Below are 25,000 nucleotides of genomic sequence, written 5' to 3' on the forward strand. Positions count from 1 at the left end.
CCGAGACAAACCTACATTGACCTGTGTATGTGTCACAACAGCTATGAAAAAAATGTCAAGAAAAAAATTGAGCAAACCAAACATTATGATTTACTGCTTTACAAATAATTCTCATTTTCATTTGCCAGAGATGTGTTATTTTTCTTGCACACTATTGTAATGTAATTTACTACTCATGAAAAGCAGCCCCTGTACCTTTAAGAAATTCATTCCAAACCAGACATAAACGGAAGTATGCTGCTTTATTTTCCTGCATACCTGCAGCATTCTCAGCATATTACTTTCATCTCCACTGAGGTGTAAAGCTTAGGAATTCCCACAGCTAGCTAACAAAAGAAAAATAAAAGCAAATTTCTATTACATTAAACTGCTGCTGGTGCTGTCATAAGTCTGTTCTTGTGCGAGTTTAGAGTTCACCCCCATAAAAAGCACTGTTGTTGTCTGTGCAGACATACAGGCTGGTCCTGGTAGTGTGATGTGATCCAATCAACAATTTCCATACATCCCTGAAGACTACAGAGCCTGTTCCTAGCATTAGAAACATTGCACAGGCACACACAGCTAAGGAATGCATCTACTGATATGAATGAATTATTGTTATTTCTTTTTATGTCCAACAATAAGATGGAAAAAATTAAAAATATACTATGTTTTTCAGTCAAGTAACACCTTTCACTAATCTACTGTGCTCTGTCATAATGTATGAAACTGTACTGAAAAAGAATATTCCCATCCAAGCATTAAGATGTCCATTTCCTTGCCCTTGTTGCTTTCCAAAGAATGTCTAGAGAACAAAGGTGAATGCCTACACAGCTGAAAACAAGTATGGGGTGGACATTGTTACTATAGGCAATCTGTAGTCTCATCAATTTAAATAAAGATTACAAAAATTGTGACATCAAACAAAGCAACAGCCTCTTTTACAGCGCAGTGTAGTTCATTCAGTGCAAAAAGGCAAAGCTTGTTCCCTGGGCCTCCTATAAAAAGGGTCTTTGCCCAGTAAACAAGCCCAAATAAATAATTAAATGGATACAGTGATTATTAAATATGACACAAAGAATAGCATTTTTTTCATTCTTGAATATTGCTACTTCAGTCTAAAATATTTTTCATTAGAATCGACACACTTCACGTCACATGCTGTTTCATGTCAGGACTTTCACAAACTCAGAAGTGTACAGAAAAAGAAGTTATGTACTCACCATAACGTTCCATGTTTGTTGTCCATCTCGCCTTCATTCTTACTGGTAGGGTTTGGAGCCGATCCTCAGCTCCGTCTCAGCCGAATACTAAAGCTCAAAGTCTTTCACTTGTCTCGTGGCTGAACAACTCTCCCATAATGCAGTGGCATAATCCCCCACATCTTTTTTGCTGATAAGCATTATAACGTGTTAACATGAATCATATTGTAGAGTACAGATATAGAAAAGAAAGTCAGAGAATCTCTTTGCCTGAGGACAAAAAACCTCTAAGTCCTCCAGAAGCCTTGGGATGGGGGAAGGCAGGAGGGTCATAAAAATGAAGGCGCGATGGACAACAAACATGGAACGTTATGGTGAGTACATAACTTCTTTATGTTATGTTGTCCTATCTTGCCTTCATTCTTATTGGTTGGGACAGCGTCCCTAGCACCATGCTTCCCAGGTGGCTCATGGGAGTACACTTTTCAGTACAGTGAAACTAAAGGAGGCCCTGTCCCTGGAGGCCAAATCCACTTTGCAACAAGTGATAAAGGTATGGGGCCTGGCCCATGTGGCAGCTGCACAAATACTGTCCATTGATAATCTAGCTAGATAGGCAGATGATGTTGCTGTGGCTCTTGTAGAATGCCCCTTGACCTTGAAAGGTAGCTCTCTATTATTAGTACTGTAGACAAAGGCGATGCAACTTGAAAGCCAGTTTGAGTGTGTGACCTTAGAAACAGGCATACCTTTTTTTGCTTCTGAAAAGGAAATGAACAATTGTCAGATTTCCTAAAGTCTTGGTGCTGTGTAAATAGAAGCGGAGTTGTCTGTGCACATCTAATTGGTGTAGCTTGTATTCTGTCTTGTTGCCATGATTGGAGAAAAACACTGGCAGGTCAATAGATTGGTTTAGATTAATCTGAAAACACACTTTAGGTAACAAAAAAAGATGGGTTAGTTCGAAGAGATACTCTATCCTTATGGAAGATCAAGTAAGGAGGTTTGATTAACAGGGCTTGCAGTTCTGAGACTCTCCTTGCAGAAGTAATGGCCATTAATAAAATTGTTTTCCACAACAGAAATTTGAGATCACATGTCAATGAGGGCTCAAAAGGAGGTAAAGTCAGATATGATAGGGCAAAATTCAAATCCCATGGTGATAGGGGCTCTTTAATGGGAGGTCTTAATAAGCAAGTACCATTTAAGAAAGCTTTGCGCAATCTGTAGGACATCAAGTTAGACGTCCAGTCACCCATATCAAAACTAGAAATTGCAGCTTATTGGACTTTAATAGTAGCTGCAGCGGACCCTTGATGAAAGAGCTCTGCTAGGAATTCAAGAATATAGCTGATTGGGGCAGAGAAGGGATCAATGTCTCTTGATGCAGCCCAGTATGAGAACCTCTTCCATTTACTGGAATATAACCTCCTGGTTGAAGTCTTATCTGAAGATAGTAAGATATGTTTCACTGCCAGTGTGAAATTATGAACCATGACTAAACTTGGAACTGGAGCAGTCACGCTGTCAATTTGAGAGTTTGGAGGGGGGGGGGGGGTTCCGGACATATGAGTCAGGAGGTCTGGAACTGGGTCCAGAACCCATGGATCCTCCTGAGGAAGGGAAACCAAATCTGACGAGGCCAGAATGAGGCAATGAGAATCAGCCTGCTTCCCAATGACTTGGCTTTCTGTATGACTTTGGGTATTACAGGAAAGGGAGGAAAAGCATAAAGAAGTCCCGGGGGCCAATCGTGTACAAGTGCATCCCTTGGTAACTCCCCTGGAGGGGGGGGACTAGGGCAAAGTAGCTGCTGCATTTGGCATTCATGGATACTGCAAAGAGGTTGCAGCAAGGCTGGCCCCATTTCAGGAAAATGATCTCCACAATTTCTTGTTTTAGGGACCACTTGTGAGGCATAAGTATTGCCCTGCTGAGTCTGTCTCCTATCACACTGGATTTCCCTGGAATGTCTGTTGCTACTAGAAAGCACTGGGAAGATGTAGCAGCACACATTCCAGGTAAATGTGTGTGTGTTGCTACTAGAAAGCATTGGGAAGATGTAGCCCATTGCCATACTCGGAGTGCCTCTCGGCAAACGGGGTAGGATTTGGTTCCTCCTTGCTTGTTTATGTACCAGACTACCGACGTTGTCTGTCTGAATTGCAATTGTTCCTAAAGGAAGAGAGTCCTGAAGTGCTTGCAAGGCCAAGAGCACTGCTCTCATCTCTAGGACACTGATGTGCAAATGGGCCTCGTGCTCCTGCCATGTGCCTTGGACTGTCCTCCCCAGATAATACCCCCCCATCTGGGAGGAGTCTGTGGTCACTGTCACTACAGGCTGTTGTAGGGAAATAGGGCAATCTAATGTCACTTGACTGGAAAGGAGCCACCATCGAAGATCCTTCTTGCATGACTCTGTGATTCCGATCTGGTGAGACATGGGGAGTTCTTGAAATGACCAATGAGAAAAAAAGAAGCCACTGCAGAATTCTCATGTGCATCTGGGCTAGGGGAAGTAGGGTTATCACTGCTGGCATGGTTCTTAGGACTTTTAAGACTGTTTTCACTTTCACTTTGGTCCTTGGCAAAAAGTTGGAAATCTGTTGTCTGAGTAGAGATACTCTCTCCACAGGTAACTTTGCTATCATAAAAATGGTGTTGAGATCTGCTGCTATAAATGTAATATGCTGACATGACAACAAGGCAGATTTTTTTGAATTTGTAATGTGGCTTCTCTTGCCTGTTGTAGTAGATGCCTGGTGGTGGCAGTCAGGAGCCAGTCATCTAGGCACGGAAACACCTGGAATCCCATTCGTCTCAAGTGAGCCGTTACTACTGCCATGCAATTGGTGAACATTCGGGGGGGGGGGGGGGGCTGTAGTGAGACCAAAGGGCAGAGCTTGGAATTGGTAATGACTGGCTCCCAGCCGGAAGCGCAAATGACTCCATGATGGCCTGTGCATTTTGATATGGTAGTACGCATCCTGGAGATCTATCGAGTACATCCAATTGTTTTTCCCTAAAAAGGGAAGAATAGACTGCAGTGTCACAATTCAGAACTTTGACTTCTTTACAGATTCGTTTAGTTTGCTGAGATCAAAGATGGGTCTCCAGTCCCCTGTTCTTTTTGGCACTAAAAAGAATCTTGAGTAAGTTCTGAATCCAATTTGGTCTGCAGGGACTCTTTGGATGACTCTTTTTTCCAGCAACTTTTGAATCTCTATAGTTGCCTGTTCTCTTTGACTGGGTGGAATGTCTGGGATTTTTCTGACGTGTGGAATGGGAAGGCAAAAACAGATGGAGTAACCTCTGGATATTATACTTTGCACCCACTTGTCTTTTGAGATCTCTTGCCAGGCTTCTGGGTACAAAGATAAACACCCCCCAACTGCCTCCAGAGGAGGGCAGGAGGGCCTCCTTTCAGGCGCGCTGGAAGGGTTGGCCACGAAAGGAGTCACTGTCACCCTGACTTTGCAGACCCCTTCTGTCACATGGATGAAATCTACCATTACTACTTCCCCCTCTGCCCCTGGGGAAGGATTTACCTCATGGGTCTTGGAAAACTCCCTGGGATTTTTTTGAACCACATTTTACCGCCCTCCTCAACCTTAGGATAGGGTCTGTAAGGTACGAAAAAACATACTCCAACAGCAGAGAGTTTTCCCTTCCTGCTCACATCTGGTGAGTGTATCTTTGACTTTTGGTCCAAAGAGTGAGGAACCATCAAAAGGGGCATTGACAAAGGTAGATTTGAAAGGTTCTGCAAAATTACACAAGCGCATCCTGGAGTGTCTCCTTAGGGAAACTCCTGAACCCGCCGCCCTGTTCGCTCCATTCGCTGAGTAAGAAATCAGTCTCATGGAGGAATCCACTACGGAATTTAAGGTGGACAACTGAGAGGATACCTTATCTGAAACCCCTGCAGCTAATGTACCTTGAAGAGTATCTTCTAACTCTTTCAGAAGATCTCTTTGATGTCTAGTGAAGTGCGTTAAGTAGTTCATCGATCTAAGGGCAAAAGTCACTGACAAAAAAATACGCTTCGCATATATGGCCATTGTTTGAGACTCCGGTGGATGGACAGGTGAGGACATTTCAGAAAGTTCCTTCTTAGTGGCTGCTGCCACCATCATAGCATCTACAGGACTCCTTTTGTAAGAAATCCTTTGTCTGTTGGGACTGTAATAAATTTATTTGGCTTCCATTGCATCCAGTGACTTCCATGCTTTTAACTAACTAGTTCCATGAGTTTGTCGAAAGGCAGAGACACCTAGGTGGCTGAAGGTTGAGATCTAAAGACATTCAGGTACACTGACTCCTCATCAGAAGGGTTGATGGGCTTCCAGCTGCCTCTCTGTTTAAGGATTTCTAGGATATCCACAAAGGAGATATCTTCAGAGGGTAACTGTGGGGACCCTCCTGACTCCTCAAGGTCACTGTCCAAGGTGACTGACTCGTCTGGTGAGTCCATGTGCTTCCTCTTGCAAAGTCTCTTCCGGGGAGCCTCCTCGGGAGGGTATTCTGGAGAGGTCTCTGGAGACTGCTGTTTACCCAATGGGGTACCCTGAGACCCAGAATCTCCGTTGTCCTGTGGTTGGGGTGGTGCCGAGACAGAAGCCAGTGCTTTACAGGGAAGGATGTCAGTACCCTTGTGTAGAGCTGTAGTGGGGACAGCACACTCCTTATCAGCAAAAAAGCCATTCCCCCCGGCTCGAGGACACCTTCGTTTCTGAAGAAGCAGAGGGAATCCCCGGCACCAAGGGGGCTGGCTCCAAACCTGATGTAGGAGCCGAGCTCAACTGCACTGAAGCCCCGAGAGATAAGCTCAAAACCGAAGAGTCTCGGGTCTTGTGCGTTCCCTCCGGACCTGACCAGAGAATGCTTCTGCTCCTAGACATCCTGGACGGCACCGAAGATGTCAAAGCAGACAACTGTTCCAAAAATTTCCACAGTGCGTCTTGGCATCGAAGATTCTACTACAATGGGTACTAGACATTCTGGCTCTACTGATTTTCCAGCTTGGCTTGGAGGAGGAATAGACGTGGACGAAAAGACCTTTACTGGCTCCGGAACAAACTGGGTTGGAGATGAGAAAAGTTTTGCCAGCATCAGCGACTTCAACAGTCTGCGCACCACCCTATCCACATCGTCATCCGATAGGCTCCAGGAGGACCTGGAGGAAAGGGCAGGTGAGTGAGATCTCTGTAAAATGGGAGACCTGAAAGTAGGGGAGACTGTAACAATTCCGGAGACCAGCTCCAAACCCGAGACTCTCTCGGCTCCGAAATCTGTGGCGCTGAGGAGCTTAGTTTGTCTGATCCAGAAGATCTTGGATCTGATTGGGTTGTTTTTGCTGTTATCTCTGGCAATTTCAAATGGCCAGAAGAAGATGAAGAAGATCTCTTGGTCGGTTTGTCAGTTTTGGATGGAGACTTAGTCTTGCTGGAGGTGCTCTGACTTTCTAAACTTTCAGAGAAAGGAGACTGCAGAAGCCCTTTTACAATGAGTTTGTTTTTCCTCTCTAGTAAAACCCTAGAGCTAAAGGAAAGGCAGAAGGTACATGGTTCTTCCAAATGGATGGCTCCGAGACAGTATACACAGATACTATGGCCAACAGTCAAGGACATTTTCTGAGAGCACTTTTGATATTTCTTAAACCCAGATTGCTTGGTTTCTTTCTGGTCTTTAGACATTATGGCACAACAAGCTACAACTATTTTTGTATAAATGCAAACCACACTCTGAAAAAGTTTTCATTGCTTGGTTTCTTCCTGGTCTTTAGACATTATGGCACAACAAGCTACAACTATTTTTGTATAAATGTAAACCACACTCTGAAAAAGTTTTCATTATCAAAAACACACACTGAAAAAAATAGCTTATATTAACATCTATACATAAAACTAACACTGCACACCACTCTGATAAATCTAAGTTATTATAAAGACAGCAAAGGAAACTTGACAACCAGTCTAAAAGGGGGAGGAAGTTAGCTATGCCCTCTAACTTAAATAGGCACAAGCTTAGCTAACTGCCTGAGGGGAAAACAACCACAAGTTATAACACAGAGAAGCACTTCTAACTTAAACAGTGCTCCAATGACAAATTACAACAAAAACCCCTAAAAGCTACAGGTTTGGTAAGTTAAACGGGATAGGAGAAACAATGGCCAGACGAGGAATGCAACAGCCAACCACAAAAGCCAAAAAAAAGGTGAAATATATATAAAGATATTAGCACTACTAGCAAGATCGAAACACCACACTATATTATAAAATATAACTAGCTAACTAATCTAAACACTAATTTCAAGTAACTATAGGAAAAAACAGAGATTGTAAAGAAAAAGTCCAACATTTAGCCACAGCCAAGATGAAGACCCTCCTATCTGTTTGCGCAGCAAATGAGATCTGGGGGATTACACCACTGCATTATGGGATAGGTGTTCAGCCATGAGCCAAGTGAAAGACTTCGAGCTTTAGTATTCGGCCGAGTCTGAACTCAACCAGTAAGAAAGAAGTGAGACAGGACAACATAACTTCTTCAGTTATTCACCACTGGGTAATACAACAATTACTCCCCTGCAAATATTGAAAGTGGTAAATGTGAAGAAAGAAAAAAAAAAAAAAAAGACTATAATCTTGCAGATGATCTGATGATCTGCAAATCCTGTGAGATCACCAACTCAATTTCTCTACATGAAGTGACTGAATCACAAACAAGCAGTCTAATGCAGAATCATATACAACAAAATGCACATCGATGCTGGGATGCCATATATAGTGTAACACTAATTTAGTGCATGGAGCTCTGTGATTACTCTCTGATATTGCAAAAAACACCAGTTAACAGACTTTGTAATGCAAGACCCGATCTTAACAACTGCTTAGCACCCTTGCTTAAATTGTTAAGATCGAGTAATGCGCTAGGCCGTAAAACCTGCCAACAGTGGCCATCAAATTACAGTGGCAGAATTAAACATACATTTCTTTCTGCCTACTGTCTATAGCAATAATCTTCCACAACATGTTACACTGTCCTTTTGACACCGCAAGCCAAGTGCTTTATGGCTCTGAAAGATGGATCAACACTTAGCTTTTTTTTTTCTGTAACTAGTAGTACATGGAGCAGATGAAGTTCCATGCACTACAAAGAATCATGATTGGGTCACTGACTGTAACCTTATTTATTTATTTATTTTTTGGTATCCATGATGTCACAGACAAATAATACTGTGGTTACAGTCAGAGACCTGCTCATAACTCTATATGTTAACCATCTAAAAACTTACTTATGTAAAAACAATACTATGCTGCAGATTTGCTTATATACAAATCCTTACTGGCGAGAACTGTATTAGACAGTTTTAACAACACAAACCAAACCCTACTTTAATCCCACAGTTAGTCTTCGGAAGCGTTCATTCACAAGTGGTACATTATTTTTAAAACTAGAGACTTTGAAAAGTGGCGAAGGTAAACAAAGCAACTGGTCTTACCATCAACTTCCTGTTGTTTTGGAACTCAAGTCCGAAGTAGTCACCTTCTGATAAATTAAGGCTATCACAGACAGCATCAAGTAGGATCTTCCCTGGTGCTCTTTGCTGCAAACAGAAGATAAAGAAAAAACAGTTTCAAGAGTGCTGCACTTATAAATTAGTGCAAGGTATCACACTACTGCTTCACAGTGTTACTACAGGCAACATTTTAGCATGCTATTTTCCAAAAATGAAACAGAAGGACAGCAAGTGCAGTACTCTCCTGAGTAGTGAAGAGATTTACATTAAATTATATTCAATATATAAAATGTTCTATGTGAAACCTATCCATCTTAAAAATCTAAACATGACTGTTCCTTACAAGGGTTATAATTCTGAATGGTAATCTGTTTTTCTTCCATGTCAAGGCCTTCCGGCAACTCGGACCCTCCCACTCAGCATACCACTTCCTATAACTGAGCTGCCATTTCCTAGATTCAAAGGAACCTGGCTGTCCTTTATTAACCTAACACATAAACCTTATGCAAAGGAAAAATGTCAGAAGAATAGCTTTCCCACTTTAGTCAGATACAAAGAGTCACAGGATTAGTCTTATGAGCATTATGCAAATCCTATTTAAAAGAGATTTATATAATCAACTATCATTTTTCGATGCTGGGGAGTTGGAATCTGGACACCAACTATCAATTTCTAGAACATTTTTAAAAGTGCAGTTAGGAAGAAAAAACTGTCTTTTTAACCAGGAGATATGGGATTACCTTCAAGCCAAATAAAATAAAAGGAAATCTCCCTTGGAATTTAGTACTTCCACAAAGAAAATAACGTTTGGTGGTGAGTCAGAAGACTGGAAGGAAAAATATTCCTTATAGCATCTTGACAGAAAGGAGAACTCCTTATTGAGGAGTCTGGAGAAGAAGTGAAAGCGTTTTTTTTTTAATCTCATCTTGCTCTCTACTAGTTTTGCACATACCAGTAATAGCCTGTGCCCCTGTGTTCTACCCACAAACACAGATGCTAGTCTGACAATGACAATGGCCCAGATCCCTTCTGTTCCAGCATTTCCTGTACTAAACAAATATCCCCTTCCAAATTTATTACAAAAGAAAGAAGGCTTTAGTAAGATGGGGCTGAATCGGCCTGGAGTTCTTGGTGTACATAGCACGTGAAAACATTCCAGATGTACTACACGCATCCTCCTCTGACATCTCATGATCTAACATGATCATAGGGGATAGCAATATAGGTATTAGATAAAGGTGTTACTCAAGGAAAGTATATGCATTTCCCCATACAATAATCAGGTTAATTAAGAGGCAAGAATTAAAGTGGAAGGGTTCCTCTCTAATATGTTGTGTTTGAAAAGAGGAACCAGGCATCTGTGTCCTCCTCCACCTTTGTTATTTGCTTTATATTAATGTCATTGGCAAAGAAAACAAAAGACTTTCAAATTCAAGGATATAATTGGTATGGTAATCCAGAAAAGTTGGCTTTATTTGCAGATCATACTATTTTGTACTTGATAAATCCAAAAAAGGACATCTCAGTGTTTTGGTACATTTTGGGACAGTTTCAAGTCTTTTCAAGATATACAATAAATGAAGGTAAAATAAAGGCTATAACGGTAAACTATGTACCCACACAATTGGTTTAGCAATAACCATATTTATGGGAGACGCAATAAAATATAATATTTAGGAGTATGAATTAAAAAAGGCTTCCTTTATGGCAGCTAAAGATGTGTGGAAAGAGTCTAAATAAAAAAATAATACAAAAACATAGAAATTGGAAGCTCTTGTTTATGGATATGGATATACAAGCAGTGAAGATGTTTTTAGTTCTTTTATTTTTGCATACAGGTCAGGCATACTTTTATCAACCACAGAGGTTATGGACAATAACCAACAGAGTTAGGGGAAGAAGCCAAGAGTTAACCGAAATAAGCTAATCCACCCAAACAGAACAAGGTAGCTTAGGATTGCCTGATTTGAAGGGATATTTTTATAGCTACTCATTTAAAACTCATATACATAACAAACAGAAGGTTATAATTCAAAGTGGATGAAGTGGAAGGGGAGGGGGAATTCAAGAAATAAGGAGGGACTGGGAATTTGAATGGAGATCCTTAAGGAGAACCACCACCACCATAGATGATATTATATTTGGCTCCTATTGAAATGTTGGCACGTGAAATCCGAATCTGGAAAATCACTCTTCTTTAAACTTGTTTTTGAAGGGGGGAATGCCTCCTGCACTCCCCTCCCACATTGGGGGAAGCCACCCACACCCCCTGAATTTATATATACCAACTCCAAGATCTCCATACCTTGATGAAATGAGAATATTCCGAGAAATGGCATATCGGACTTAGTATATGCAAGTCCATTCAGTCTCCATATTTCGGGACTCTCTCTATAGAGGGCCCCAGCATTTCAAATGTTTGCCATTATATTTATAAAGTTGCAGAAAGTTTTCTGAGAGCTAAGCCAACTCAGAAATGGACAAAGGAGATTCTGTCAATAGGGATGACTACAAGTAGGGGTACAGAAAAAAAGGCAAGTGGGGCTGGAATTTAGTGGAGAAAACTGGCAAAGGACCCAGGGTACTGGGAGGAAACAATTTGATGCAGAAATGTAACAGAATGGGATGAGGCCAAGAAGTAGTTTGGATTGCAGGTTACAGACTGCTTTCCCTACCATGGACTGATATCAGACTACAGGCAAAGAGAAAGGAATAAGTGAAAGACCTGCTCTGGTAGAGTTTTTAGACTAATCCAGAACAGAAACTGCGGTTAGAAAAAAAGTTATTTACTAGGACATATAAAATAATGCATGATAACTGTAAGACTCAATCAGCAGAGGATACGAAATATTGGGGAGGGAGACTGAAAGTGCAATTTACAGGGGAACAATGGGATAACATGCGCATAGCTCCCAAGTATGCAACAAGTTCAGAAGGTTTATGATTTTTGCTTGAAAGTGTTTGCATAGGTAGTGTTATACCCCAAGCAGACTTCAGAATTTTTCCTTGGGTAGTAGATAGCAAATACTGAGGAGTAATGGGGAAGAAAGAGGTAACCAGGATCCGACTCGGCCGTATACTACAGCTCTAGGATCTGAAAAATCTGAGCTCCTCCCCTACTCATAATGCCCTACTCTCCCTTCATCCCTCAGATTGAGTTTGCTGCTCACAAGACAGGTATGTAAAAATTTGTGTGTGTGTATATATATGTATATATATATATATATATATATATATATATAGAGAGAGAGAGAGAGAGAGAGATATTCACTTCAGAAGACTGAAAGCCCAAAATCTTGAATTTCAAAAGACTGAGACCAAAATCTTGAAAGTTCAAAAGACTGAAAACTTATAATACTGAATCTCAGAATACTGAAAACACACAGGAAAGAAACACTTACTATATTCCAGCTGAACTACATACAGAAACAAATAAAAGATAAACTGTTTACCACTTCTACAAATATAAACAGGGGGGCAAGCCCCCTATGCCCCCCACACCCCCTGCTACTTAAATATATCAACTCAGAGATCGCACTCCACAGAATAAAATGGCAAACATACCATTACGTGTTTCATGACTGCCTGTTGTAACCTTAGTCATGTTCCCCTTCTAACTTGCTATACTACAACATAACTCATGTTAGTGTAGTGAAGTACAATATCGGAGTTGATATACTTAAGGAGCAGGGTGTGTGGGGGGGTGCAGGGAGGGCTTTCCCCCTTGCTTATACTTGGAGAAAAGTAATATGGTTTGTCTTGTATTTGTTTCTGTATCTACTTCTGATGGAATATAGTAAGTGTTGGTATCCTGTGTGTTTTCAGTATTCTGAGATTCAGTATTCTGAGATTTTGAAGAAGTGGAGAAATGTTCTGGAGCATCTGTTCATTTTGATGTGATAGTATGCATCCTGAAGGCCTTACAAGCACATCCAGTCATCCTTCTGCAGGAAGGGTAGAATAGACTGAATTGCAACCATTCGGAATTTTGAATTGGCAATGGATTTGTTCAGGTTTGTCAGATCCAAAATAGGTCTGAGGGCTCCTGTTTTCTTTGGCACTAAAAAGAATCTGGAATAGATGCCTGATCCAAATTGCTCTTAGGGGACGGTCTGAATGATTCTTTTTGTAAGCAGTTTTGAAATTTCTAATGCCACAGCCTCTCTCTGACTGGGTGGAACATCCAGGAGGGACTTGGCTATACAGGCATTTTGGAAAAAAGGGAATGACATAGCCTCTGGATAATACTTTCAACACATAATGGTCATTTATGATGGCTTCCCAGGCTGGTGGGTGTACAGAAAGACATCCCGCAACAGCCTTCAGAGCCAAGCAGTCAGGCAATCCTTCAGGATCGCAGATTGGGCCTGTCCAAGAAAGTATCTGGAGACCCCTGGTTCATGGGACTCCCTCTGCCATGAGGGTGGCATCTGCCATTAGCATCATTTCCACCTCTGCCTTTGGAGGAAAAGTTGCCTGGTGATTCTTGGAAAGGACCTTGAGATCTTTGGAAGCACAACTTCTTGCTGCCACATTGTTTCCTAGAAAAGGACTGCTGAGGGGTAGCAAAACAGATTCTGATGGCAGACAAGGTCTTCCCATCCTTCTCACTCTGGAAGAGCGTATTTCTAACCATGGGACCAAACAAAGATGATTCGTCAAAGGGAGCGTTAGTAAAAAATGCCTTAAAGGGTTCTGTGAAATCACAGAGCCTGATCCAGGCATGGCGCCTTATAGCTATGCCTGAACCAGCCACCGTGAGGTATCCTTTGCTGCATACAAGATCAGCCTCATGGATGTATTTGCTATAGAAAGGAGGGTGTCCATTCTGGAGGAAAAGCTTTTCTGTTCTTCTGCAGATATGAACCCAGGGGCAGAACTAGAAAGCTCCTTTACCAGGTCTCTCTGAAGTCTGGTCACATGGTTAAAATAGGTCAGTTCCTGTAAAGCAAAGGTAGCTAAAGCATACATCCACTTCCTGAATCTGCCCACTGTCCCAGACTCCCTGAATGGGGGGTGAACAGAGGTGCTTTCCTGAGCCAGCTCCTTCTTACTGGCTGCTGCAACCACCATGGCCATCAACAGGGGCACCCTTACTCCAATGTGGCCTATCCGAAAGTGCACTAAGGATCTTATCCGGGCATTTCGGTATGGGTTCTACTGTGTCTGGCTCCTTCCACGCCTTACGAGAGATGAGATCAATAACAGGGTTCACGGTGGGGGGGGGGCACCCAAGATGTACGTGGGCCTGACCCAAAGGCTTCCAGGAACACCGACACATCTGGGTTAGGGTTTTGGGCAGACAACCGACCTTTTGGTCACAGGATTTCCATGATGTCTCCAAATGAGACATCCTCAGGTGGGGATCTTAGAGACCATTCCACTTCCTCCAAATTGGTGTCCTCAATGAGGAATTCCAGAGAGGAATCCACGTGTCTCCTCTTGTATGTATGCTTACAAGGAACCTTGGCTGGGTGCTCCTGGGAGGTATCAGAAGACTCATGGTGTTCCAACTGGGAAGAAGTCTGCAAACTCTTTTCAGCAGGCTGTCTGGGAGGAGACAGAAAAGAGGACTCTTGCAAAAACTCTCCTGAGAAGGGACAGAGCTCCGAGGGAGGGAGAGTTGAGTCTCTCCTAGGGGAGGATAGAACCCTCTCCACCACCTCAAATGCCAAGGGCGAATGGGAATCTAAGGGAAACCCCACTAGAGCTGAAGCTGTTGGTGGAGAAACCCTACGAGTTTCCGCCACTCCTGGATCTGAGGGGGGAGTTGGAGCCAAACTATTAAGTGCCATGGCAATGAGGATAAGAGATAGCTCCAAAAACTTCACAGCTGACAACAAATCCTCGGACCCGACACCTGCACTATGGCTCTGAAACTCGCCCTGATCCAAACCTGTGGCTGAAGTACTCAGGGCATCCATCATACTAGAGGTATCCATGCCTGTCAGCTCCAACATGTCAGCTCTTGGGATCCTCGGATCTGACAACTCAGAAGCTAGGGGTCGGATCGGAGAAGGAGAGACAGGGACAAAAGCAGGCTGGAGGTTACTGGATCCAACAGGGGATGGCGACGGCAAAAGGCCCAGCTGAATGTGTGCCTTGAGGAATCTCATCAACATTCTGTCGACCTCAGCTTCAGAAAGGCTCCGGGAAGACCTGGCAGACAAAGCAACAGAAGGTGGTCTGCAGACTGGTCTAGGGGAATGAAGCAGTGGCAACATAGGTCTGAAGGTAACCAGCTATACAAAAAAACCTAAGGGACCAGATCTAGACTGATTCTTCACTGACACTCTGATCCAAGGGCTTAGGATCTGAAGTTTTGTCATACCTGTGAGAAGTTTCCCCAGGGAAGGAAGAACTTCTGCCCAGGGACCCTTTCTTTTCTTTGTGCCTCTTGGTGGGGGTTTGAGTCCCTAAAGTGGATGGAGAACCAGAAGATGAAGAAGGTACAAGAACCTTAAGGATCAGTTTATTTCTCCTGTCAATCAGTGCATGCTGATTGAAACAACCACATACAGAATAAGAGGAGTCCAAGTGAGAGGCTCCCGAGTACACAACGCACTACATGTGGGCATCAGAGAGTAATTTTATACACACACATAGCTCACTTTTTAAACCCCATTAGCTTCCAGACGTAGTAAAGGCAACAAGGGATACTAACAGAAAAAAAGTTTTAAATTCAGGAAAGGCTTTGAATACAAGAGCTAAAAACTAGACAGAAAGTTTCGTTTTTTTTGTTTTGTTTTTAAGAAGAAGGGGAGATATAAAGAGAAATAGAACCATAAAGGGAAACTGACTCACGCAGTTATGCAGATATAGGATAGGATAGGGGAGAATAACTATCACAAATAGAAAGATATTTTAAGGAAATTTTTTTAGAAAAATCTCCTCATAAACCCAAAAGGAGCTCACATAATCGCTATCCCAATGCTGTTCGAAAGTGTGGCAAACAAGATCTGAGGGATGAGGAGAGAGCAAGGCATTACGGGTAGGGGAGGAGTTTAGATTTTTCGGATCCTAGACCTGTAGCATACGGCTGAGTCGGATCACATATCAGATCCAAACCCACAGGTTGAAGACCAAATGAAAGCAGCAACTTCAGATAATTTTTTAACCCTTCAAACTGCGCTGCAGTCTCCACTAGATCATTTGTTCCTCCTGATCACTGGTGTAGCCACATAACCAGGAGGGATGACATCACTCATAAGAGAGTGGAAATAGCAATGTAACCTAGCAATAGGGTTAAGGGCCGGGACAGAAAATAGCTATCTAGTTTGTCATATTAGCAGCGAGGAATACATTTTCTCTACATGTCTTTTATCCTCCTACTGATGTGTAATGTACAACATTACAGCACTTTACACATGGTACAATAATGCGACAGTAGAGTTTAATTTCACTGTGTCCAAATGTATCTGCTCAAAAGTACAGTTTTGTACCTACCATATATGTAGATGTTCGAGTGCTAATACAGCTGCAGTCATAACAGATGGATTCTCCTGCCGTCAGGCGGGTCCTTGGTCGGCCGAATTCCAAAGTCTAGGTCCGGCGTCGGTTGTCGTCGCTTCTTCCCTGACGTCAGTGCGACAGGGGTATAAAAGAACCAGCCAACGCCATTTTCTTCAGTTTTTCTTGCCCCAGATGTCAGGTGCCCCCAGAAGGAAGGCAATACATAAATTTGTGTAATAAAGCAATGCCATATAATCAAAATACAATAGTGCAAGCAAATACATCAAGAATGAATACCCCTATCAGGTTGCATGAGGAGGTGTTAGCCAATAGGCCTGTCCCAAGAGGGGAAGGAGGAAGGGAAACCTGGACTGCAGCTGTATTAGCACTCGAACATCTACATTTATGGTAGGTACAAAACTGTACTATGTTCATCGTGCATACAGCTGCAGTCATAACAGATGGGCAGAATCCCAAAGCTAAGAAAGGGGTGGTAGGCACTAGGTGGAACTAGGAGGAGCCAGAATGCCCTGCAAGACTGCAGTGGCAAAGCCCGCTCTAGATTTGGAGTATAATGGAAGGTGGTAGTGCTTGGAGAAGATATGCACAGAACTCCAAGTGGCTGCTTCCAAAATATCTTTGGTAGGAACTCCTCTGAGAAAAGCTGCAGAGGTAGCCATGGCCCTTGTGGAGTGAGATCTGATGCCTGTAGGTACAGTTTTGCCATGAAAAGAATAGCAAAAGCGTATGCAGTGGGCTATCCATTTTGAGATTGTCTGTTTGGAAATTGGCTTTCCTTGATCTCCTACAGCATAGGACATAAAGAGCTGTTCTGATTTTCTGAAAGGCTTTGTTCTGTCCAAATAATAACGCAGTTGTCTGTGGATGTCCAAGGAATGTAGTAATCTCTCCCCTTTGTTTTGAGGATTAGGATAAAAGGTAGGTAAGTGTATAGCCTGATTCAAAGCTACCCTGGATACCACTTTTGGCATAAAGGATGGGTTGGTTCGTAAGGAAACTCTGTCCTGATGGAAGATGATAAAAGGCTGCACAGCCATGAGAGCTTGTAGTTCCAATACCCTACGAGCTGAGGTAATAGCCAGAAGGAAAGCTGTTTTCCAGGACAAATATTGCAAATCTGATGAGGCGGCTGGCTCAAAAGGAGGCAAGGTCAGCTTTTCTAGAATGAAATTGAGATCCCAAGCAGGTATTGGTTGTTTCCTTGGGGGTTTTAGATTCTTAGCCCCTCTGAGGAACTGTCTTAAGAGGGGGTGAGAAAATAAGGGTGGATCAGTGTTGTATTCTGCAAAAATGGCTGAGGCATGGATTTTGATGGAGGAGAATGAAAGTCCACTGCTTAGTAGCTCAGCTAGATACTGTAATATGATCATGGCCCTTTTTCTCATTCCAGACACAAAACCGTTTCCATTTTGCGGAGTAAGCTTTTCTAGTAGACGGCCTTCTGGCCTCCAAAATGACATCCTGCACCTCCTTGGAGAGTAGGGTCTGTTGTGATGCTAAGGAATCTTCCATGTGGCTAGATTGAGTGTTTTTAGCTGACTGTGAAGAGTTTTGAAGCTGTGCTGAGTCAGAAGAAGAGGCATTAGAGGCAGGGTCCATGGTGGGGAATGCGTCAGGCTCCTCAGGAGTGGGTACCAGTGTTGTCTTGGCCAGTCTGGAGCAATGAGAATCATCTTTGGTCTGTCTGCTCTGGTTTTTAATAGAACTTTGGGCAGCAGAGGAAGAGGTGGGAAGGCACAAACTGTCACTGATGTCCAACTGAAAGAGAGAGCGTCCACTCTCCAGGCCTTTGGATGAAAAATCCTTGAGCAGAATTTTGTCAATTGGTGATTTTTGTGGGAGGCAAAGAGATCTATGTCTGGCCTTCCCATGCTTGAATTATCTCTGTAAAACTTGAGGATGCAACTTCCATTCGTGTGGATCTGTCATATTTCTGCTTAGGTTGTCTGCCAGCGTGTTTTCCTTGCCTGGCAAGTACTGTGCTTGAAGTTCGATTTGTAAGTCCAGGGCCATGTTCCAAAGTGACATGGCCAGCCTGCATAGGGGGTATGAATGGGTTCCTCCCTGTTTGTTTATGTACCACATTACTGTGGTGTTGTCCATTCTTATCAATAGTTGACCTGGTTGCAGAAGGTCTTTGAAAGCTATAATAGCATTTATTACTGCTAGCATTTCCTTTTGATTGATGTGAAGGTGCTTTTCTTTTTGGAACCATTTGCCCTGAATGCACCGATCTGTCATGTGCGCCCCCCAGGCGTGGTCCGAGGCGTCTGTTGTGATGATTTGATTTGCTTGAGGCTTGCTGAATGGGAGACCTGTGTTTGTTTGGCATGCTTGAGCCCACCACAGAAATTCCTTTTGAAGACATGGAATTGTTTCCAAACTGTGGCTGTGTTGAGACCATAGGTTTTTCAGGTACCATTGAAGTTTCCTCATATGCAGCTTTGCACATGGGATTAGTAAGATGCAAGATGCCATGAATCCCAGAGCCTGCAGGATTTTCCTTGCAGTCAGCCTGGTGCAATTTGCTAGTGTTTTGAAGTATTGAGTTAGTTGCCCCTGCTTCTCTGGCGTGAGGTAGGCCATCTGGGTGTTTGTGTCCAAGTTGGCACCCAGGAAAATTATTTTCCGAGAGGGTATTAGCCTTGATTTCTTTTTGTTGACTGTGTATCCCAGAGAATTCAACAACATTATTACATAAGCCAGATGTTTCAGAAGAATGTGCTTGCTGTCCGCTTGGATCAGGCAGTCGTCCAAATAGGGGTATATTTGTATCCCTTGAAGTCTGCAGTAGGCAATTATTGATGCCAGGCATTTCGTGAATACTCTGGGCGCAGTAGATAAGCCAAAGGGCAATGCAGAGAATTGATAATGGGTTGAACCTGCAAGAAATCTGAGGTATCTTCTGCAATTTTGTCTGATTGGGACATGCAGGTATGCCTCCTTGAGGTCCAATGTTACCAGCCAAGACTCCTTGCCCAGCATGGGAAGAAGCTGCTGTAGAGTGAGCATCTTGAATTTTGGTACGAGTAAAAATGTGTTTAGGGTGGATAGGTCCAAAATAGGTCTCCAATCTTTTCCCTTCCTTGGTACCAGGAATAGTCTGGAATAAAAACCTTGACCTTGTTCGTGCGTAGGTACCTCTTGAATAGCTTTCATGTCTATGAGATCTGAAATTTCTCTTTGTGCCTCTGCCCTTTGACTGTGTGGCAGGATTGGCATGCCTCTCATTTTTGGAAGGGTGTGAAAATGGAATCTGTAGCCTCTGTTTATAATGTCCAGGATCCATTTGTCTTTTGTAACAATATGCCAATTTTTTGAAAATAATGTCAGTTTTCCGCCTAAGGGTGCTGCCATTTGAGCCTTGCTTGGCATGCAAAGGGGAAAGTCATTGGGCTTGCTTTCTGAATGGTTGCGAGTTGTCCTCACCTCCTCTTTGTGTAGGAGCTTGCCATTGTCTGCCTCTAAACGATCCTTGGGATTGCCCTCTGCCCCTCGGGCGCCTGTATCTACCTCTTTGGGGTCTGTCCGTGGCTGGAAAGGACCAATTTTTGGAAGGACAATTTCTACTGAAACGTGGGGGTTGTACCTGTAGAAAATCTTTCACTGTTTGCATTGATTTAGCCTTTTCCTCCATTTTCCTTAATACCTCCTCAGCATTAGCACCAAATAATACATCCTTCTGTAGAAGGGCATCTAGTAATTTAGCTTTGACATGATCTGGTAAGGTTTGTTCCTTGAGCCAGGCATGTCTACGTATGACTGATCCTATAACAGCAGCTCTACATGAGGCCTCTAGAGCATCAAAACCACATTGTAAGGTATGTTTACCCACTTGTTCTGCACTATGCATCAAATCCTGCAACTCCTTCAAGTCTGGTTATTCAGGTTGTGACATTTTACTTCTCAATTGTGATAACAGAAACTGTTGGTACTTTAGCATATGGAACTGACAGTTTAAAGCCCTCATGGTTAAGGTGGCCGAGGTATATACCTTTTTTCCCCACCTTTCTAAGGATCTGGAATCTCTCTCGGAAGGTAATGGATTTTTAGCAGTGGAGGCCTTAATTCCCTTGAGGCCCTGTGAGATAGTTTCTGGGTCAGCAGCATGGCTTTTGTATAGAAATTGGTGTGAGTCAGGAACCCTGTAGTACCCGTCAGGCTTGACTGGGGCTGGAGGTAGAGAATCCGGGTTAAGGCAGGCCTCCAAGTACACATCATCTAGTATGTCCAAGACAGGAGGTATAGCCAGTGGCCTGTGCTGAGGTAGCAAGAGAAATTCCCTAAGCCTTTTCTTGGAATCTGAATAATCTTGGCCTTCCCAGTGGAAGTGTTCCCTTAAGGTATGCAAAGTTTCCCCAAATGAGTAATCCTCTGGGGGGGATACAGAGGGAATGGATTCCTCTGCATCAGAGTCTTCAAAAGGGGAGTAAGAATGTTCCTGTTCATCAGAGTGCTCTGATATAATGGAGCCCTGATCAGAGGAGGGGAATTCTTCCTCCACTCTGGGCCTTTTGTCCGGGGGGGGGTTGAGAACCCTGATAAGGGTAATTAAATGCTCAGCCATTTTAAGCATCTGTTTTTTAGGCATGGGGCCTGGAGATGGGCCCTGTGTAGCTTGTCTCTTAGAATGCATGGCTGCTTTAGACTTAGTGAAAACCTTGATGGAAAAAGAAGAGGAAGGTCTGAAGACACCTTGAGAGGAGGTAGACCTGTCCACATTTTGAGATTCACCGCCAAGAGTGGCTTCGTATCTGTAGTCGGGGTGTGGGCCGAGGAGCCTGCGACCTCGGGCACAGGAGACACTGCCAATGAAGTGTCGTCGGTAGTCAGGGGCTGCGTAGGCGCCTCGCTGAGAACCGGACCACCTGTAGTCGGCTTTGGCGTGGTGTCGGTAGAGGCCGCGGACCTCGTGTGTCGGTCCTTATCTTTGCGCTTTTTAGACAAAACTGGAGTCGGAGTATCCGACGACATAATATAGTTAAATTTTTTGCCAAAATAATGCTGGGCGAACTCCGCCCAACATTTAATGGTGTGTTTGTTGAATGTAGCACAAAAGCGACAGACCGAGACATCGTGGTCTGGGCCTAAACAAGGAATACAGAGGGAATGGAAATCCTTATGCGGTACTTGCTTCCCACATGAAATACAATTATTAACTTTGTCTGACATCGGTCTGAGGCAAGAAAAGTTTCCCCAACGGGGTACTTAGCTTTCAAGAAGACTTCGGTTGCAAAATTTTCGTAATTTCAGGAGCTGGCCGACTGGCACTTGCAAACTGCTTCTGCTTCGGGCACCGCGTGGCAAGAAAGACTGAAGAAAATGGCGTCGGCTGGTTCTTTTATACCCCTGTCGCACTGACGTCAGGGAAGAAGCGACCACAACCGACGCCGGACCTAGACTTTGGAATTTGGCTGACCGAGGACCCTCCTGACGGCAGGAGAACCCATCTGTTATGACTGCAGCTGTATGCACGATGAACATCACTGTGGATCAATTGCTGTGCTAAACTGATGGCTACTGACACAAAAAGATGTCACAGCACACACATAAGAGTGTTAAGAAGCACAAGCCCAAAGCGTGAATTCCTTACCGTTCTTGGGCGTAGAGTAATAACTGTACCATGACTACCCTCTAGTTCTTTATTACACCTAAAATGGGCACCTGCTTTTTTCAGCTTGAATTTTACACATTATCACTGATGTATGTCAATTATACATTTTGTGGTTTATTTTTAAAAAAATACAATACCGGTCAGTTAAAATAGGTGGAGGAACAATGCAATATTATAACTTTTTAACTGTATGGACTTCTGGTGTGAAATTTTTAATGTAGTCATTTAAGTGAATATTTTTTCAAAGCAGTGTGTGTGCTACTGCACAGTCTTATATATAAATGGATCCCTATCATTTGATCGAAGTTTCAAAACATCAAAATTCATATGATCGAAAACATATGATTAATGTTTTGAAACACTGAACGTTTTGAATAGAGATCGGAGTACAGCACGGATCAGGAAATTTACCCTTTTCCTCACTTCCTCACTGTAGTATGATCTCGGAGTGGTATATTTAATTTGCTGGGGATGCAAGGGGGCTTGGCTTGCCCCCCTACAAAAATGTAAAAAAAAAAAGTTTTTGTTTTATTTTTTTATTTTATGTTCAATGTTTCAAAACGTTGATCATATGAATTTCGAAGTTTTGAAACTTCAATTTATGATAGGGAGCCATAAAAACAGTTAATAACATTATACAATGCGTCAACTGAGTTCTGTACGTAAGTGAGATCATAATAAAAGACTTAACATGCCCATAGCACAGTGATTCATAAACCTGCATATGGCTTTCCATGTGACACAGCCTCAAAAGTATTCACAAAAATAGCAATTCTGGTCACAACTCCAAGAAGTGAAAGATGCAAGTTTGCAAGAACTGATGATTCCTTCCACTTCATTAGTGATGACGTCCTTGCTGCATCCTGAAAATATTCACATGGGTAATCACTTTAGTGGCGATTCCCAAAAATAATAAAATAAAAAAAAAATATATATATATATATACTAGTAATACTTCTCCACCCTATCATTTTTCTTAACTTGGTTTAGCTGCTTGTACACTTGTCTTTATTTAATTGTGTTTCGATGATACTATGATAGTTTTTGGGTGGCTTTAATTCTATTTTAATATGCACTTGCATTCACGCAATGTTGTATTTTTGTATACTCTTCTCTTCAGATTTGCCCTTTAGGACAAACAATGCATGGCAGATTCTTTTTATTGCATTTGTGTGTGTGTGCATATCACTCGACTCCTTGGTTAAAGTGACTGCTTTCACTTGCTGGTGACTGTTTTTGCTTTGTCTTTCACTTCCTTCCCTTCCTACAGTGCTTCATTTTCTGTTTATGCTTTCACTTTTTTTCAGTAGATTAGTAGTAGTAGTAGTAGTAGTATTTTCTTTACTGGGTGTCTTTTAAGGTTCCTGACCAGGTAATGTATTTTTTATTTGTTTTAAGTGCTTTTATTACTACAAAGTGTGTTTCATTTGTGCCACGGTCCCAATTCATGTTATATTCTCTTTTTTTTTTTATATTATTATTTTTATGCAGACTTGGTAATGTATTTGTAAATCTGTATTTCTGATTTGCTTTGATTTTGAATGTTCAGAGTTTAAGAGGTATTAAAGGCACCTAGTACCAGCAGGCTGGTGACACATGAGGTAAGGGCAGGCTGTAGTCCACTGTGTGCAGAAGTCTGTTACTTAGGTGCAGTAAGTTTAGATGCAGTTATAGGACTGCTAGACAGTGGATCACAAGGGTTTTGCAATTACAGCAACCAGCTAAGGGATTCATGGATTTGTCTACTTTCCTGTCCTTTTTAGCAGGAGAAAAAAAAAACGATAGCAAGGTTCTAGGATTCTGTTACCATTGACAATGTATGCAGGACAGTGCTGGATAGCACAGTCTACAGCACAACAGCTGTTGATGAAAAAGACTAGATTTTGGAGAACTTGTAGGGTTAGACTTTATCTAGGTGCCCACTGGCTACTGTCTAACATGATTTACTACAGTGCTGCACATAGCACAGCTGTGCTTAAACAAATGCAGCGTCACTCAACGCAACAGAAAATAAAGTACACAGTAAGGCATAAGCAGCTATTCATAACTTTTGAATGTTAGCAATCTATCAGCAAATACAAGACTAGAATACTTTTCACAAGATAAAAGTGCAGAAACAGTCCTAAACATTGAAGCAAACAACACTAGTCACTATAACACCTATATGCGCTGTAAAAATGTTTTAAATAGTTACTTACATACTGGTAGAGGGAACAAAAGTAGTCCAATCCACCAAATTTATTTTCTTCTCAGATGTGCTGTACAATGCAGCACTGTTCTGTCAAGTGGGTTTTATACGAGAGGACTAACATCACCACTTATTACCTACAGCCTGGCCCAACAAATGGATCCTTCTCTCCTTGCCAATGACAATTCCTGAGTTTGCCTTTGGTTCTACAGTGGAGTCCTCATCTCACATAGACAACTCAGTTTTTTTCCCTTTTCCTAACGACAACCTAACCTCTCTCCCCTGCAGAGATGTTGTTACCTGCATCACAATAAGGATGGTCTATGTTCCTCTATCCCATGTATGTAAGTTCTTTCACAAAAAAAGATAAGGGCTAGATGGCTTGGGGAGCCAAACATCATTTTGCTGTCTTTACCAGTTTCTGTTCTCACTGCTGCTGACTCTTGCACCCAGCTTCCCTCCCTGAACCAAGGCATTAGTATCCTTATCTAGCAGCAAGAAAGTGAAGTACTGTGGCCTTTACATCCTTAACTGGACTGGGATGATCACAAAGGATACCCATTCAAGGATGTCTGGTGAAGATCGTATTCCATTCACCTGGGGCCTGCAAAGAGTATATGGTTTTGTGGGAGCAACAGAAGCACAGCCTAGATTCTTCCAAGATAGGTAAATGAAATCCCTGACAGAGGGATCTATAGGAAGGAATAACCTTACACTCTTCTTTCTTGTCTTTCCCCAGACACTTAAAGCAGTTTGTTGGGCACAGGAATGGGGGGAAAAAAGCTTTATTTATGCACTGAGGCACAAGGTCTCCCCAAAGACAGGGTCTTGTGCTGGGAAGCTTTCGGGGGGCTGCTTGTGATCTTTAGCTGTCTTAGACTGCTTAAAGGAAGCTAAAGAGAAGGAAGTTCCTTACAAACAACAGTAGAGAAGTGCTAATGAACGGTTGATACATGTGGAAATGACTTTAATGGTCTTGAAACAGTGTTCAGGGTTCCTGTGTCAAAGGTAGTGCAGGGAATTAA

At 42.6% G+C, this 25,000-nt stretch overlaps 1 protein-coding gene across 2 annotated transcripts in view; it reads right to left on the reverse strand.

Moving 5' to 3' along the window:
* Positions 1-25,000, reverse strand: part of FARP1 (FERM, ARH/RhoGEF and pleckstrin domain protein 1) — a 2,534,157-nt gene that overhangs the window by 1,428,822 nt on the left and 1,080,335 nt on the right. For both annotated transcript variants that reach the window (XM_044071307.1, XM_044071308.1), the window contains one exon: positions 8,683-8,787. In XM_044071307.1, coding sequence (XP_043927242.1) covers positions 8,683-8,787 — 105 coding nt within the window. The remainder of the gene's footprint in view (positions 1-8,682; positions 8,788-25,000) is intronic.

This window comes from Protopterus annectens, chromosome 5.part0, assembly GCF_019279795.1.
Source record: "Protopterus annectens isolate FY-2018-M chromosome 5.part0, PAN1.0, whole genome shotgun sequence".
Taxonomy (NCBI): domain Eukaryota; kingdom Metazoa; phylum Chordata; order Ceratodontiformes; family Protopteridae; genus Protopterus; species Protopterus annectens.